The following is a 16,420-nucleotide window of genomic DNA, read 5'->3' as shown; positions in this document are numbered from 1 at the left end:
TTCATGCTAGCATCTGGCTTCTTTTGACATAGCCCCAGTAGTAGTAGCTTCCTGGCTATTCAGAATAACCAGATATTCCAGGAGCATTTTACTTTTCCTACCTCAAGTCTGGAATTGGCCATTTCTCCATGGATGCCTGGTCCTTTCAAATAGGAAATGGTCTGAGGGTACATAGAATTCTTTAAAATTTTTTTTGTAGTTATAAATGGACAGAATGCCTTTATTTTATTTGTTTATTTTTATGTGGTGCCGAGGATCAAACCCAGTGCCTTATGCATACTAGGCAAGCGCTCTACACCAAGCTACAGCTCCATCCCCATAGGATTCTTTTTTAATGATAAAATAAATCAAATTCACCCTAATACTTCCCAATTAAGAAGATGCCAGGAGTTTTACATAACCTTATCAAAGTGTATTTTCTTTTTCTTTTTTTTTTTAAATACACATGGTTTACTTTTTTAAAGAGAGAGTGAGAGAGGAGAGAGAGAGAGAAATTTTAATATTTATTTTTTAGTTCTCGGTGGACACAACATCTTTGTTGGTATGTGGTGCTGGGGATCGAACCCGGGCCGCACGCATGCCAGGCGAGCGCGCTACCGCTTGAGCCACATCCCCAGCCCTCAAAGTGTATTTTCTTTCTCCCAATTTGAAAAACTTGATACTGACTTCAAAATAATTTCTCATCTACTTTCCCCATAACACCACAACTTTTTCAGAAGAAAACATTACCCTACCAAGAACAAATGGTTATTTTTTAAAAATATATTTTAGTTGTTGGGCCTTTATTTTACTTATTTTATTTGGTGCTGAGAATCGAACCCAGTGCCTCACCCATATAAGGCAAGTGCTCTTCCACTGAGCCACAGCTCCTTCCCCAACAATAGTTATTAAAAAGAGTTTAAACTTTAGCTCTTTTGGTTCTTAAAATATATCTCACTAGGGATGTATAGATAGATTATTGCATTTTAAAGTCACTTGTAATAGTTTCTGCTTGGTTTATTTCACCCACTGGATACATAGTTAGGTTTCTTGCTTTGCTTTACTTTATAAACAAATATAAATATATAAATATCTGTGCATATTTATTCATGGCAACTAATTTTTTTTTAGGAAAGTGAAAGCTGTACTTGTTTCTACTTTGCTCTTTTCACCTATTGTAGTAAAAGAAGTGTTTGCTGCTTCTTCCTCACATGGTTCTCGATTTGTGTCTGTGCCTTGATTTATTCAAATAGCCCTTGGTTGATCATCATTGGGCTACTTTTGTTTGCTTTTGTGATTACAGACATTGCTAAAACAAATAGATTAATCTTTTCATGTTTTTGCTAGTGGATTGCTGGGATGGCTCCCTAGAAGTAGGATAACTGAATCAAAGGGAAAATGCCTGTGTAGTTTTTTTGAATATTGCTGCACAGAGGTGACACCATAATTTGCTTTTCCACCAGCAATTTGATATCTTGGGCTCTTCAAAGACATAGATATTATCTTCCCTTTTGAATGACCAGGAAAACCTGGTTAATAAAATGACTTTCATTCCCATTTTCTGATAAGGAATGTATAGAATAAAATATTTAAAAATTTAATTAAAATTTTGACTCTTGCTCTCAGCTATGAGTCTGTCTGTCTTTCTTTCTTTCTTTCTTTCTGTACTGGGAATTGAACCCAGGGGTGCTTAACCACTGAGGCACATCTCCAGTCCTTTTTTGTATTTTATTTTGAGACAGGGTCTCACTGAGTTGCTTAGAGCCTCAATAAGTTGCTGAGAGGCTGACTTTGAACTCATGATCCTCCTGCCTCAGCTTTCCGAATCACCGGGATTACAGGCGTGCACCACCATGCCTGGCAGCCATCAGGTCTTGTTGGTAATATTTCCTCCCATCTTTTAGTTGGTTGCTTCTAATCTTTGCAGGTTTAGGAACCAAGTATCATGCTTTAGTTTGTTTCCAAAATGAGAATCAATAGGTTTGTCTCTCCTTCCCACTTCTTGGCTCAGGGCTGGACTTTGAACAGAAGGCTCTGGGTAGATGCAATTTGGGGAAGTGAGATGGAGTTCTCCAGGTGGTCTCTGATTCGGTTCCCCAAGCCCTTGTCCCCAACATCATAGGCTTCCTTTAGGGGCTTTAAGAGGTACATTTAAGAGGTTCAGTTGCTTTTAAAAGGCCAAAAACTCATCTTACTTTTTCCCCCATATCCTCTCTGACCCATCTGCAGATGAGGATGGCTTAGAAGAGAATGCCTCAGAATCCTCTTACCTGGACCTGCCCAAGCAAGTTTCAGCAAAAACTACCAGAAAGATCCTGATGCTCCTATGTGATGAGTCGGTGAGGCCAGCCAGGACGGCTTCTGAGTCCTGCTGGGCTCTGTGCAGCCTGGGGTCAGGTGTGGCTGCCCTCCCCTGGCCATTCCCAGAGAGTGGGTCTTAAGAGTGGAGCTGGGGTCGGCCCTGGACTTGGGGGCCAGTTCACAGAGACCCTGTGCCTCTGAGCTGGCCCAGCAAGGTGTAGTCCAGGGGAGCTGGGAGCTCCTGATAACTGGAACCAGTGCTTGACTCACCTCCATGAACCCATCTACCAGTTGTTGAGGCCACACTGGATGTGGCCTTCATCTAGGGGCTCATTTTGAGGTTACTCTGGGTGATTGGAATCATCCTCTCCCTGATCCACTTCACAGGCTCTGAGTTCGGAATCCACCCTCCTCCATGCCTTCCTCTCCTCCCCGCAGGGCCTACTGCTGGGTTGTGTAGCTCTTTGGGGAACATGGGTGAGGCGGGCCCCTGTGACTGGGTTGGGTTTGGACTGCCCAGTGGCTTGTGGGCAAGGGGAATGAGCACCTTTCTGAAGTGGGGGGGCAGTTACAACTTGATGTTCCTGGCCTTGCTCCCTGGGAATGGCTCAGAGGCGTCCCTCGATGGCCTTCCTCTGGGGGCCTTGCTGCCCAGAGTCCCAGCCCAGGGGCTTCCGCCTGTGGAGTCGTCCCTCAAGAGTTACACAGAAGGTGGCTGCAGGCCCTGAGCCCCGTTTCCAGCTGGTGATGCCTTCCTCCTCCTCCTCAGGGTTTCCTCATAGAGAGCAAGCTGTTGAGCCTTCTCCTTCCCCTGGAGAAGAACGAATGCTATCTGCTGAAGTTGGACGCCATCTTCTCAGTGAGTCCCACTGGGCTGTGAGGTCGTGGGGTGCCAGCGGGTAAAGCCTGCCTCATTCTAGTAGAGCCCCTGTGGCTTTCTGGTTTGCCTCAGCCCTGAGACTAGGTGCAGGTCTCGTGGGGGCTTCCTGGGCTCACTGTCACAGCCTTCCCTTCCCTTCCCTCTGCACAGCAAGCTGGCCTCAGCTCCATTTAGATGTCTCCTGTCCCTGACCTCCTGCTGGCTTCACTCTGTGGCCAGGCTCTCAGGCTGCAGGTTCTTCCCTTCAACCCAAACTCAGGTGTGTGTTGGTGCTCCCTTAGCTCTCTCCTACCTACCGGACGTGGAGCTTCCCTCTGAGCTTCGTTTCTCTATTCTGATGTCCCCCAGTTCACTGTAGCTTCTCAGTGTTGGATCAGTGTCCTCTACTCTGGGCCACAACAGGCTCCAGGCATGCTCAGTGGAGCGGCCGCGTCCCCTCCTCTGAGGAGCTGAGGTCAGCATCCCAGGCCTGGGATCTCTTTGATGGTGTCTGAACAGTGACCTGTCCCCTCCCCCAGGCTCTTGGAATCGAGAGTGAGGATGACTTGTATAAACTGGTGAAGTTCTTCCTTGAATACCGAACCCATCATTTATCTTCCAGCCAGGTAAGGTGAGGTGCCACTGAAAGGGCATCTCAGCTCTCCAGGAAGCCCCCAGAGGGCATTGCTGCCCTCAAGTAACACTTCTGGGCAATCTTGGGAGTTTACGCCAGGAATAGCTAACAGCGTTTTCCTTATTATTATTTTCTATATTTGCAAAGGGAAGAGTGACTAGGGGAGAGATGTTCTTGTCATATTGAGATCCAAGGGATCTTTCCCTGGGCCTTCCCTCAAAGCTTGGCCTCAGCCACTATAAGATCTGGGCCACCACAGTCCATCATTTTTGACCATTAACATGTTCCTGAAAAGCAAAGATGGTTTGCAATGCCATACATACCTTTGTTGTAACTGATTTCAGTGAGAGAACCAAATACCAACTCTTCTGAAGAGGTCATCATGTTAAAAAGACACAAGATCTTAATTCAAAATTGGAATTAAGGGCTGAAAATGTAGCTCAGTGGTAGAGTACTTGCCTAGCAGGTATGAGGCCCTGGGTTTGATCCCCAGTACCACAAAAAAGAAAAACAAAACAAAAAAAGAATTGAAAAATGTGAGTGTGAGTATCCTGACAGGTCTCCAAAAAGAGTTGGTGAAGTGGACAAAAATTCTGAACATTTGACAACAGTGATGACTGGTGTATTGGAAATGGGCACATTCTAAGTTGCTGGTAGGAGTGCACATTGTCACCTCCAAGTGAGAACGATTTGACAGTATTAATTACAAAACTCTATACACTTTTCAATTATTCTTCTAGAATTTTATTCTATAGATATGTCTCAATTCAGTTGAAATGATGTGTTTATTGTGGCTTATTTATTTCAATGAATTGTTTGAAGTAACAGAAGATTGGAAACAACCTTCATGTCTGTCATCGAGGAATTTATTTGGTAATATATGGAACACCTACATAGTGTTAGTTTTAAAAAAACTAAATGGAAACAAAGAACAGGAAATTATTTATATATTTATACAAAAAGTCTGTAAGCCAAAAGAACAAATGAGAGAGACAGAGAGTGGGGGAGGAGGGAGCAATTTATAAAACAACATGTATAGAGTAGTACCATTTACATAAAAATAGGAAGGAAAAGTATTTAATGTGTTTACATATCTACTTGCTTATATATACATACTGTTTCTTCATTACATTAATTTGCCTATAAGATATAAACTGAATAACCTGGGAGACAGAAGAACTCTTAAATTTAAAAAATTGACTGTGTATTATGATTCAAATGACATTTATAACATGTCCACTTATGGATATCAAGTCAATGAACACCCGTGGACCCAGATTTAGAAGCAGAACCTTGTCATTGTTTTGAAGCCCTCCCCTGCCCCACGTGCTTCTTCCTGTCCATCCCCCATCTCTTCCCGTCTGTCTCCTATTTCTGTCCTTGTGCGATTGTCTTTGTAACTTTCTATAAACTCTGCTGTTTTCTTCTCTTCCTGTCTCTCTTCACACACTGGTGCTTGTGTGTCCCCAACCCACTCTCTCCTGTGCACCCTTCTCCAGATCGGCTCTTGGACTCAAGCAAACTTGGAGCAATCAAGCTTCATGTCAGCTCTGGAGAGAATGAGCTTGTTATCAGCGACAGGGCTCGAGAAGAATACGACGTGGGAGCTGGAGCAGGAGTCAGAGCAGGAGACGGAGGAGGCAGAGTCCATGGAGGGGGAAGAGGAGGAGAGCTTTGTGGGCAGAGAGCTAGAAGAGAAGGAGGCCCCGCCTTCTCCCAAGCTTATCCACCCCAATGAGGTTCTCAAGGTTCTGGAGGCCTTTGTCATGGGTCTGAAGAAACCCAGGTGTGCAGGGCACCAGAGGGCTTGCCTGAGACCTGGGAGGCGTGGGTGCTGGGAGCCAAGCAGAGGCTAGTGAGTGAAGAGGCTGCTGGGCAGAGAGGAAAGAAGTGGGGTGCAGGGCTGACTGACACTTTCCCCATTCGTCACTGGTTCACCAAACATTTAATGAGGTCTGCCATGCTTCAGCAAAACGAGGATAACTCCTTGTGGTCAGAATGGCATCAAAGCCTATGTGAGGTGTGGCATTGTTCAGAGGGGGAGATGGCCATCCCCATTTGGCATATCAGAGAATTTGGGTGGAGATGGCACTAGAATGGGTGGGCAAAGTAGGGGTAAGGGCTTTTCAGGACATCATAGCCCAGGGGAGGCCCGCTACATTCAGGAGTCACAATGGCAGGGATGGCGAGAGTGCCCTGGGTCTGGGAGTGGGACCAGTGAGTGGGGACATGGTCAGCTCTTGGAGAGCCTTGCCTGTGTGCCCACGATCTTTGCCTTTGCCCTGGTGACTGGAGCTGGGAGAGGATATGAAGCAGTTGGGGAGCCATGATTTGACTTGCACTTTAGAAAGATCCTTTTGATAGCAGACGGAGGTGATGCTGGAAACAGGGAGAAATGGAGAGGCTTGTCTGGGTGGGAGGGAATGCTGTTCTGGGTTAAAGACATCATAGAGGGCATGGAAGAAAGTGCCAGAGTTTAAGAGCTGATGTCAGGATGCATTCATGGAAAAAGGGGGAGGCATAGTAATAAGCTGTAAAGTAGTGAGGTGAACAAAAAATTGGGAGAAAGAGAGGTGGCTTTCCCCTCACTGTATCAACACAGACTTTTACCTTCACGGAGGGAACAATAGCCCCAGTCAGGAACATGGAAGCAGGTGTACTTTCTGAGAATCTGCCATAATCTAAGAGACTTGGACAGCTGGGAGGGAAGGTGGCAGGTGGAAAGGCAGGATGTCTGTGACTGACTTCAGGCACTGAGATTAGCACTGCTCGGGGGCCTTGGGTGTCAGGTGGGGATCATGGCATTAGTGCTCTTGACCTGCAGGAACATCCGGGCAACAATGAGAACGGCAAATTCTTCACGAGATAACTCAAAGGACTCTGATTATTGGAAGGCCCTGACTACGGTTATCCCTCCCTCCAAGCAGAACCTCTGGGATGCTCTCTACACAGCCTTGGAGAAGTACCAGTAAGTGTGTGTCATGAGCCAGGAGGAGGAGGGAGCAGGGCAGGTCTGTGGGGGAAGACCCTGCTCCGAACAGCCCCACTCCAGGTCACACTCAGTCTTGAGGAGAAAAGCTGGGTGTGGCGGAGGGGGTAGGGGAGTTTTGGTTGGTCCGGCCCTAGCCTGGGTGGAAGATGACGCATCTGGGGCCCTCCTCTGTGTCTAGCCAGAACAAACATAGAGGTCCTGGTCCTCACTTGGCAGAGGGTGGAGGATTCAGTGGGTCTCTAACCTGTTTTCCCACCCAAAGCCTCGTCCTGACCCAGAGAGCCAAGTTGCTGATAGAAAACAATTCTCTGGAGCAGCAGAACTCGGAGCTGCAGATGCTGCTGCAGCAGTATCTCCACTCCAAGGTGGGTGGGCAGCGGAGCAAGGAGGAGCCCCTCCCCTCGGTGAGGTGGTTTAGATGGGATGCAAAGCAACAGGAGCACCTCAGGTGGAGACAATGACAGGGCAACCAGGTTGTGTCTCTTAGATGCTTGTGGCTTTGGCACCAGCTGGTTGGGACTGTTTTTCAAGTAGAGCCAGAGCCAGCTTCCCAGCTTACACAGGCCCCAGTTTTTCTCCACTCTAACAACCTATGTGAGGTAGAACTGTCCTCCCACTTCACAAAAGGCAGCAAAACCTGGAGGCTTAGGGAGACCCCCAGAGACTGGGGCCAGATCAGCTTCCTTGGCCTGTGATTTGATGCAGGGTGCCCTCATGGGGAGAGGTGTCTGTGCTGGGCACATGGGCTCTGCCCAGCTTTGTGCCTCCTCCTGCAGGAGTCGTGGTGTCTCCCTTGGCCCGGCCGAGAACGGAACCGTACTGCTGTAACAGTCATGTGCTCTCCTCTCCTGTCCTTAGCACAGTGCTGTCCTGTGGCCCGGAGGGCCATTAGTCATCAGCTACACACATGTGAGGCAGCTGAGGCTAGCCCCTGGCATCATGATGGCCTCTTGGCCTGTGACAGGACTCAGACATTTGGGACCTTGCTTCCATGGATGCTGTATACAAGAGCATTGGGGAGGGGAGAGGATGCACTGGCAAGTGAAGAGGGGAGGGGGGTTTAATGGCGGGGTGGGGGCAGGGGGAACACTAGGAGAGGTTGGTGGCCAGAGCCCACCGGAACAGGAAGCCCGAAGCCCGGCAGCCTTGAGCTCTGTGTGTGCGTTAGCTTTGAGAGGAACTCTTGCAGGGTCTGGGGACTCAGGGAGAGCTAGCATACGCATGGAACCCCAGGGGACAAGAAGGAGGGCCTGGGGGAAAGGAATGACCTTCACTTTCTTTTCCAGATAAACTCTGAACTGCAGATTCCTCCAACTCATGTGTTCCGGGTACCCACAAAATAGAGGTGGACCTCAAAGGGCTGACGTGCTCTAGTTGGCAGTGGGGCTGGTGCCAGAGCTGGCACTTACCTAGTGATCCGAGCCCACTCTAGATTTTCCAGAGCCGTCTTATAGGCTGTCAAAATAAGTCAACAAGCGAGTCACCTGTTTCCTATAGTTCTGATTAAAGTTTTTTGAAAACTGTGGCTGAATCTCTGTAAAGAGGCCAGACCTGGTGTGTGTGTGTCATGAGGGAACTTGTTCCTGGGCTCAGGTCCTGGTGTGTGACCAGAGTGAGGCCAGTGGCCTGGGGCACCTTCTTGCTTCTGGGGACAGCTGGTTTCTTTTCTTTTTCTTTTTCCAGTTTGAAACCGTATTTTATTTTTAACATAGCTAGAAATACCCAATAACTATATATTTTTAAGCAGAAAACTTTCTTTTCCTTCTTATAGCATCATTAGCAGAAAAAAAAAAGAATATTTCTGGTTTAGAAATGATACTGGGTCTCTAAGAAAATGAAGACTGTTGTATTTATGGAACTTAAAAAGTCAAAAGCACAGGACACATTTTCAGAAGAGTAATTTACTTTTACCCTTTTATTTTCGTAATATTCGAGTATAGTTAGGTCATGTATAATTAAGTCAATCAAATCAGGAATCCAAGAAGAAACTTCATGAGTTAGCACAGCACACATGAGATTTTGAGAACATACATGAATAAAAAAAGAACACTGGCAAGCCAAAATCCAGGGATAAATGGTTTCCTCATTTTTGTGACAGAGGCATTTCTGTCTACTCATGTACAGCAGAAGGTAAGAACCTGAATAAATATATTAGAAATGTACTACTTTATAAATGTACTCCAAGGAGTTTATCATTTCCTTTATCTTTGCAGGAACAAAAGGGAAAGAAAGAGGCGGGGGGTTATGGTTGCAGTACTTGAGGAAGAGCAGGGGCAGCTGGTTTCTATGGGTGGAGGCTGGAGCTCTTATAGGGTCATGAGCCTTCAGATTGTCTCCAGGCCCGAGGGACATTTTCTGTGTACTTGGGGCCCTCTGTACATCCTGGTGTGCCTTCTGGGCTGGGGAGACTCCTCCTGTGAGCTGCCTGAGCAGGCAGCCCTGTTCCTGAGGCTCATCTTGATCCCTGGGCCACGAGAGGCCACCACAAGGGAAGAGTTGACCAACCCAGCGTGTCCGCTGACCTGTGCCCCACGGAGGTGGCTTTCCCATCACTGTATCAACACAGACTTGTCAGCTCAGTGTTCGATTTATTTTATTAAGAGAAAAATCACACTCAGGAAAGGACAAACAGCCAAGAGAAACCCAGTCGCAGGCAGGGGCAGCACTTGAAGCTCAAACTCCTGGCAGCAGCTGCTGGGCAGGGCAGGACTGCCTCGCGGGTGGGGCCGTGGTGACATGGGCCCAGCTCAGTGCTCCTGTCTGGGCTTGCGAGCACCTCCTGGGCAGAGGGGCCTGGGCTGGGCACCTGTAGACAGGCGGCTGCCTGGGAAGGGGCAGGAGCCAAGCGGAGCGTGGGTGGACGCGGCGGCTGCCCTGGGGCTTTGGGGCAGGACTGGTGGCGTCGGCTGCGCTCACAGGACTGGGTGGTGGTGCCCTCTTGCTCCTTCATTCTTTGCAGAGCCCTGGGACTGGCCTGTGATCCTTGGTTAATCTCATTAAAGTTTTAATCCTGGGCTCAGGAACCCCAGGGGAGGGTTTGGAGCAGGGCTTGAAGGAGGGTGGGACCCCAGCAGTGGGGCAAGAGGGACCTGCTCCAGGTCCCCACCTCTTCCCGGGCTCCCTGGCCCCCAGGCAGGATCTGAGGGGCAGGGCTGGGCACACAGCAGTCTGGGCAGTGCGGATGGCAGCCTGGCAGGCAGGAGGCAGGGCCCGGCCCAAGGCTTGGAGGGTGGACGTGGGGCTCTTCAGGCTCCCCAGGGAGGGAGGAGAGAGTCCAGGCTGCAGGAAGGGAACAGCAGCAGGGGCTGGAGGGGTGCCGGAGGGAGGTGGCAGAGCCTCACGCCCCTAGCAGCTTCTTGACCATGTAGCCGGGGAGGCTGTAGAGGAAGAGGCCCAGCATGAGCAGCCCCAGCAGCGCCAGCACGATCTTGATGATGAGCCACTTGTACCGGGTGCAGATGAGGTACTTGATGGACTTGAGCGGGTTGAGGAACCAGACGAAGGCCGTGTCGGGCCGGCTGGGGGACAGCGGGAGGGGCTGGTCAGGCGGTGGCACAGGCAGCCCCCACCGGGCACCCCACGGGGCACCCACCCTCTCCCCTTCCAGACCCAGAGGCCCTGAAGCAGACTGAGGCCTGCAGACTCAGCCGTGGGTGCCGGAGCCCGGGGGTTGCCTACGTCGAAGCACCAGCTTTGCTGCTTGCAGAGCCTCGTGCTCCTCCCAAAGCCTAGATGGACCTCTAGGCATGGGGCAGCCGCCTGGCCTCGGCCTTGACACTTGAAGCAAAGGCAGCCGCCTGTGGCAGTGGCCTTGGAACTATGGGCCTGTACTCAGCCGCTCATCATATAGGGTTGTGTTGTCCCCTGTTCTCAGGGGACCAGTGTGGCACTACCTCTTCCTTCATAATGAGTACAAACTTATGTCCCACCAGGCCTGGCCAAGCAGGGCACGCTGCCCTCGCCAACCTGCTCCACCTTCTTTGCTCTGCCTTCTGCGGAAAAGAAATGCCCTACCCAAGAGGCTTGCTGAGCTTTACCACTTCACAAAAACAGCAGTTTTCATAAGAGATCCAGATATAAAGTGAAAGTACAGAATATGCTTTTTCAAGTTACCCAGTACCTCCCAGAGTACATGGGCTACGCTCCAGAGAGCTCAGTACACACGGGACAACGAAGCAGGGACTTTGGGCACAGGGCATCTAGTTGGACTCCAGCTATGGCTGGCACCTGTTGGAGCCTCCATTCCTATGGACGGTAGTCATAGCTGATTCCTGGGGCTGTGAAATGGTGAAGCAGGGTGCGTGTGAAGCTCTCAGCCCGTGAGGTGGTGCTCAGTGTTGGCTGTTGAGGGTCTGAATCTGGATGGGACTGAGATTCCACAGGGCAGACTCAGCACCTCACAGGGACGTCTCGATGGGGGAAGTCATTTCAGGTTTTTGCTGGGGAATCCTAGCTCAACCTTTCCCCTTTCCTTGTCACTATCAATTTTTTTCTGTCAATAAATTGGAGTACAGTCTGCAAGGAATGTAGCTGGGACGGGAGGCGCTGTAGTTTGAAAAACGCTGGATTGGCAGTTTGGACACCTTGGCTGGAGTCCCACTCAGCTCTGCCCTAATTTACTGGGTTGGGTTACTTCACCTCTCTGATTTAACACATAAAAATGTGAAGTAGCCACTTCTAATTCTGAGAATATTATTCTGTTTTGAAAGTTTGAATGTTTGTGAGGGCTTGTGTATGAGCATTTGTGTTTAAGGTTTAAGTGTGTGTGTGTGTGTGTGTGTGTGTGTGCGCGCGCGCGTGTGTGTGTGTGTGTGTGTGTGTGTGTGTCCATGTGACAGCAGCCCTTGGTCCAGAGGCAGAGGGGAGAAGTACCAGACCCGGGAGGCTGTGGGGCTCAGGCCCCAAGGATCTTCTTGGCCAGGTAGCCAGGCACAGAGTAGAGAAACAGGGCGAGCAGGAGGAGCAGCAGCAGGAGCAGCAGCAGTTTGAGGAGCAGCCAGCGGTAGGTGTGCCACAGGAAGTAGCGGGCAGACTTGAGAGGGTTCAAGAACCAGATGAAGCTTGTATCGGGCCGGCTGTTGCATCAGGAAGAAAGGACGGGGGAGCTGGGGCTGGGCTGGTGAAGGGCCCTGCTGAGGGGAAGTCCACCTGGGCAGAGTATATGAGCTCTGGGACCTCAAGGCCATCTGAGGCCCAACACCACCTCTGGTCCGCTAGCTGGCAAATTCTGGGAAGAACCTCTACCTCTGTGGCTGGGGAGAGGAGCTGCTTCCTTAACCCATCCTTTGGCTCAGAGGGAGGTGGTGGGGTTCAGGAGTGGAGGAGGGGGCTCCCCCACAGTGAGGCTGTGACCCAGATAGGAACACAGGTTGCCTGAGGAGTGGGGGCAAGAAAACCAGAGGGTTCTGGTCCCTCCTTCCTGTTCTGCCCCTAAGACCAGCACGGCCGGGGGTCTGGGCAGGCAGGGCACTCACTTGGGTTTCTCTAGGGGGTCAGGTTCGTTGCGGGCCAGGCCCACTGGATTCTTCTCAGCCTCCTCTGCTGTCAGCAAATGCAGCTCCGCCTCCACTTTGCCCTGAAGAGAACAGAAAGGTCCCAGGGCCTGGCCACTCCACCCTGGCCCAGCCTGGCCCACTCCCCAGCAGGAGGCGGTGCCCACCGTGAGCTCGAACTCGTCATTCTCATTGCGGGCCAGGAGTGGCCACCAGCCTTTGACCCGCTTCTGCTTGAAGATGGAAACCAGGGGCACGTCCACCTCCCCGGTGGCCATCTCCATGGTGCACTGCTTGGCTGTCTTGGCGCCCCGCGGGAACCGGTTCAGGTCCAGCTCGATGGCCCCTGTGGCAATCTTAGAGTCAGCGCTGGGCAAGCGTGACAGGGGCAGGGGGTTTGTCCCCACGTTTTACTCAGGCCCTCCTTCAGCCTGGTGGGCATCTCCTGGTGTCTGCCACCCACCACCCCCTGGGCCTCCCCTCTGTCACAGTCCTTGTAAAGTCTCCCGACCCCCTTATGGATCCTTGCTGATCCCTCCGTCAGCATTTACTGCCCACTGTTTGATGTGTCCAAAGCACCTTGGTAATGACCCTGGGGACATCTGTCCCATGTGTGGTTAGGTGGGTTCTTGGGGGACAGGAACCCCGTCTGATCTCTCTGCTCTCATGGGCCACACAAGGGCTGCTGGGCTCACCTATCCCAACCTCTCCCACCCCTGCCCCTCTGCTCTGGGTGCTAGGCCCCGCCCTGCTCCGCACCCAGGAAGTCGTCTGCTGAGAAGTGGTCAGCGTCCCAGATCTGCAGGGTGAGCCGCGCGGGGATCTTGTACTCAGTCTCATCCCAGGAGAACATGGACTCCTTCTTGGAGATGACGATTTTCTCCTCAGCTGCCAGGTAGTCGAAGGGGAACAGGTAGCGCCAGTTGAAGTTGCCCTCACCAGTGAGGGAGTGATAGTGGACGTCCGTGTCCTGCTTGTCCTCCTGCTGGCCCTTGAGCCACCTGCCAGGAGCCACGTGCTCCAGATCTGTGGCCATACCCTGGGGGTCCTCACCCCCCCACAGCCCCCTTTTCTTCTCTCTCTGGAAGGTAGGCTTGCCCAGCTCAGCCCCCCGGCACAGGTTTCTCTCTCACCCACCCCCGGACAAAAATGTCACTGGACTTCTCGCCAGTGAAGAAGTCATCGTCCTCCAGGACCACCTCGTCCGTGTTCCACACGATGACCCGCAGCTCGTACCTACACAGGAGGAGGGACGGTTAGCAGCCTGGGTGGGGGTTTTGAGGGCGGGGTGCATGCTGGAGACGAGACAGTGAGGGAAACCCTGGGGACTTGGGCTGGCAGGTGGACAGGAGAGCAAACAGAGGCCAGAGGGAGGCCTCTGTCTTGTGGGGCCCAGGTGAGCTGGACTTCAGCCAGGAACATGCTCATCTGCCTCGGGGGAGGTCCAGTCAGGCTGGAACACACTCCTTCCTGGACAGGGTGGCTAAGGACAGAGAGGGGCAAAGAGGAGAGTGTGGGGCGCTGAAGTGAGGCTGGAGAGTCAGGAGCAACCTCTATGTGACTCCAGAGATCAGAGCTTCTTCAGTTTTAAGAGAAGCTTAAGCTCAAAAGCCTGTGATGGAAACCCACAGACTCTAGTTATTTTTATGTCCTGTCTCCAAAGAAGCATTTCCCCTTGAGGTTTAATTGTAATTATAAATGAGGCATTTATACTTCAAGAGTGAGGTTGAGTCATCCACTAAAAATGGATGGGAAATGGTTGGGTTGCACTCTTGTGGTAGGACCTGGAATAGCATGCCCATGGCTCAGGCTTGGAGGATATTTCTGGTAGAACAGGTTGCATAATTTGCCGGGGCTAGTGCAGAATGGAAATGCAGGGCCCTTTGCTAAATAAATCATCAAGAAATCAAGATGGCAACATTGGACGCGTAAAGAAGAATGGGAGCTCCTGAGTGTGGGTCTCTATACAGCTTCATATAACCAGGAAGCTGACTTGAATCCCAGGCCACTGTGGATGTCAGAAGCAGGCAAGGCTCCACTCTGCTACCTTATAAAGGGGAACACTGAGGACCAGGGAGGCAAAGCGACCTGGCCAGGGTCTACTAGGAGAGGCAGGTGCTTGGCTTCTGACTCAGAAGTGTGTCATGTCCTCCTGCTTCTTTGGACTTGAAAGAAGACGTGACAGCAGCTGACTGCAAGGGTACAGAGCAGGCCTTCGGGGGTTCTGTGCAGAGCAGGCCTCCGGCGGTTCTGTTTCCTGTACATGCGTGTGCATGTGTGGGCTTGCATGCGGGTGCCATGGGAGGGCTGTGCGTGAGCTGAAGTGGGTGAGTGGGTGTGTCTACCAGTGGACTCATCCTTGCAAGGATGGGCGTGTGCTGGGGTGCTGGGGTGTTGGGGTGTGGCTCATCTCCCCAGCTCATGGCAGAGTAGAGAGTGTTCCCCTGTCCCAATAAATGGGGACCTACCCATAGCAGGCCCCACAACTCATGGGTCAGTCTTTTTCTCCCTCAGGAGGTCTGGCCACACCTGAGACCCAGGGAATGGGGACTGACCAAGGCCATCTGGGCCTGTGTCTCCAACTGAAAGTTCTGGTCACAGTGGGAAGGAGGAAAGGGAGTAGTTCAGGCTCCAGGAAGCTCACTTCTTGGGCTTCCTGGGGGAGATGTCCAGAGGCGTCCCAGGGGCTGGCATGTCCATGGGGAACATGTCCACCCACAGCTCCAGGCGACCCTGAGGAAGAGAAGGCCGTGGTGATGTCTCAGGGACTTCTGCCTCTGGGAACGACAGTTTCCTCACCCTCCCAGCCCACGTTCTGTCATCAATTTCCATCTTTGGGTGCCAGGAATTCCCATGATGTCACCAATAACCAATCACAGCTTCTGCAGGAGACATTCTGAGCAAAGACACTGGCCATTCAAGTTGGCCTTGGTGGGTGGGGGCCTGCCAGATTTGGGGGAGTGCAATGAGGGCAGGAGGTCCCTCTTCTACTTTCATGTGCCCATTTTGATCTTCACTGATCCCAAATACCCAGGGAGCCCTGATCCTGGCGAGGAGGGCATCACCTGCTCTATTCCTGGCTTGTCGGGGTTCAGCAGTGGCCTGGTTTCCACATGTTCTGGCACCAGGCGGCAGCCCACGCGGGGGATGTCCTCCCAGTGCCTCAGGGCAGACAGGGCCACGTGCTCATCCGTGGGCTTCCTCTGACCTGTGGGTACCAGTGGGTCAACTGCACACCCGGCCTCCCCAGAACCAAGGCACTGGTGCAGGGGTCAGGGTCTTAGGGGCACAGGGCCCTGAGCCTGTGAGCCCTGTCACCCAGCTCCATTTTACTGTTGGGGAAACTGAGGCACAGAGGTGACTTGCCCAAGATCTCAGCTACTCCATAGGACCCAGAAAGGTCCGTGTCCTTGAGGTTCCCTGTTTGGGGAGGTTAAGCAAACCATCCTGCTAGGTGTGAGAGGGAGCAGCGCAGGGAGAAGCCGCTCCTGTCCCAGCACCTGAGGCCCAGGCATAAGTCCCCAGCACAGGTACCTCCCGATTCTCTGGGAGGTGCCTCATGGGAGAGGAGTGAGGACAGCCCAGGGCTTGGAGCCAGAGGCGTCTGTGCCTGTGTCCTCAAGCCTCTAAAGTGCCATGTGACCTTGGGCAAGTCACACCCTCTGTGGGGTCTCGGTTTGCTCATCTACAGAATGGGGACAACCTCTCTAGCCTACAGGGGTGCAAGCAGGGCTAGAGAAGGCAGTTCATGGGAAAGCGGGGTGCAGGGGTGGATGGCAGAGGCTGGGCAGACAGGAGGGGGCTTTGGGGTAGGAGCAGAGGGTCACCAAGCCCAGACGTGGATAAGGACACCATCGAGAGCCCCTTACAGGACAGTATGGGTTCTTCATGGCCTTTGGAGCCACCCTGAAAGGGGCCAGGAGGTGTGGTGCAGGGCCGCTTACCGTTTTCATCCTCTATCTCAGAGGGCCCGGTGAACACACGGTTGGCCACCTTCACTCGCCCAGGGGGCCCAAAGTGGGGACCGTCTACTTTGCCCTCTTTACAGAGGCGTGTCAGGATCTGGCTTGGCTTCATAGGGTCCCTCCAGATATTGTAGCCATGTCTGTGGGAGGGGACACACAGGCTTGAGGAGCTCTGATTGGGACTAGGCCATCCCCTGG

General features: G+C 51.9%; 2 protein-coding genes across 13 annotated transcripts in view; one reads left to right on the top strand and one right to left on the bottom strand.

Annotated features, from left to right (window-relative positions):
- Drc1 (dynein regulatory complex subunit 1) overlaps positions 1–8,290 on the top strand; it is a 42,880-nt gene extending 34,590 nt beyond the window's left edge. For 3 of the 5 annotated variants that reach the window (XM_078029533.1, XM_078029532.1, XM_078029534.1), the window contains 8 exons: positions 2,209–2,318; positions 3,050–3,139; positions 3,679–3,765; positions 5,273–5,559; positions 6,598–6,741; positions 7,028–7,130; positions 7,542–7,615; positions 7,649–8,105. In XM_078029533.1, coding sequence (XP_077885659.1) covers positions 2,209–2,318; positions 3,050–3,139; positions 3,679–3,765; positions 5,273–5,559; positions 6,598–6,741; positions 7,028–7,130; positions 7,542–7,615; positions 7,649–7,829 — 1,076 coding nt within the window. In that variant the 3' untranslated portion in view covers positions 7,830–8,105. Of the gene's footprint in view, positions 1–2,208; positions 2,319–3,049; positions 3,140–3,678; positions 3,766–5,272; positions 5,560–6,597; positions 6,742–7,027; positions 7,131–7,541; positions 7,616–7,648 lie in introns of all 5 variants that reach the window. The other 2 variants (XM_005322564.5, XM_040271464.2) reach the window with 2 other exon arrangements.
- A 360-nt stretch (positions 8,291–8,650) lies between these two features.
- Positions 8,651–16,420, bottom strand: part of Otof (otoferlin) — an 84,795-nt gene continuing 77,025 nt past the window's right edge. For 4 of the 8 annotated variants that reach the window (XM_078029528.1, XM_078029530.1, XM_078029529.1 and 1 more), the window contains 9 exons: positions 16,202–16,362; positions 15,323–15,465; positions 14,902–14,990; positions 13,395–13,493; positions 13,017–13,258; positions 12,425–12,603; positions 12,240–12,340; positions 11,638–11,840; positions 10,170–10,283 (listed from right to left, as the gene is read on the bottom strand). In XM_078029528.1, the coding sequence (XP_077885654.1) occupies positions 11,660–11,840; positions 12,240–12,340; positions 12,425–12,603; positions 13,017–13,258; positions 13,395–13,493; positions 14,902–14,990; positions 15,323–15,465; positions 16,202–16,362 (1,195 nt within the window). In that variant the 3' untranslated portion in view covers positions 10,170–10,283; positions 11,638–11,659. Of the gene's footprint in view, positions 10,284–11,637; positions 11,841–12,239; positions 12,341–12,424; positions 12,604–13,016; positions 13,259–13,394; positions 13,494–14,901; positions 14,991–15,322; positions 15,466–16,201; positions 16,363–16,420 lie in introns of all 8 variants that reach the window. The other 4 variants (XM_040271460.2, XM_005322562.5, XM_040271461.2 and 1 more) reach the window with 1 other exon arrangement.

The sequence above is a fragment of the Ictidomys tridecemlineatus genome, chromosome 12 (genome assembly GCF_052094955.1).
Source record: "Ictidomys tridecemlineatus isolate mIctTri1 chromosome 12, mIctTri1.hap1, whole genome shotgun sequence".
Taxonomy (NCBI): domain Eukaryota; kingdom Metazoa; phylum Chordata; class Mammalia; order Rodentia; family Sciuridae; genus Ictidomys; species Ictidomys tridecemlineatus.
Note: the sequence above shows the minus strand (reverse complement) of the source record. Positions and strands in the feature narration are given on the sequence as shown.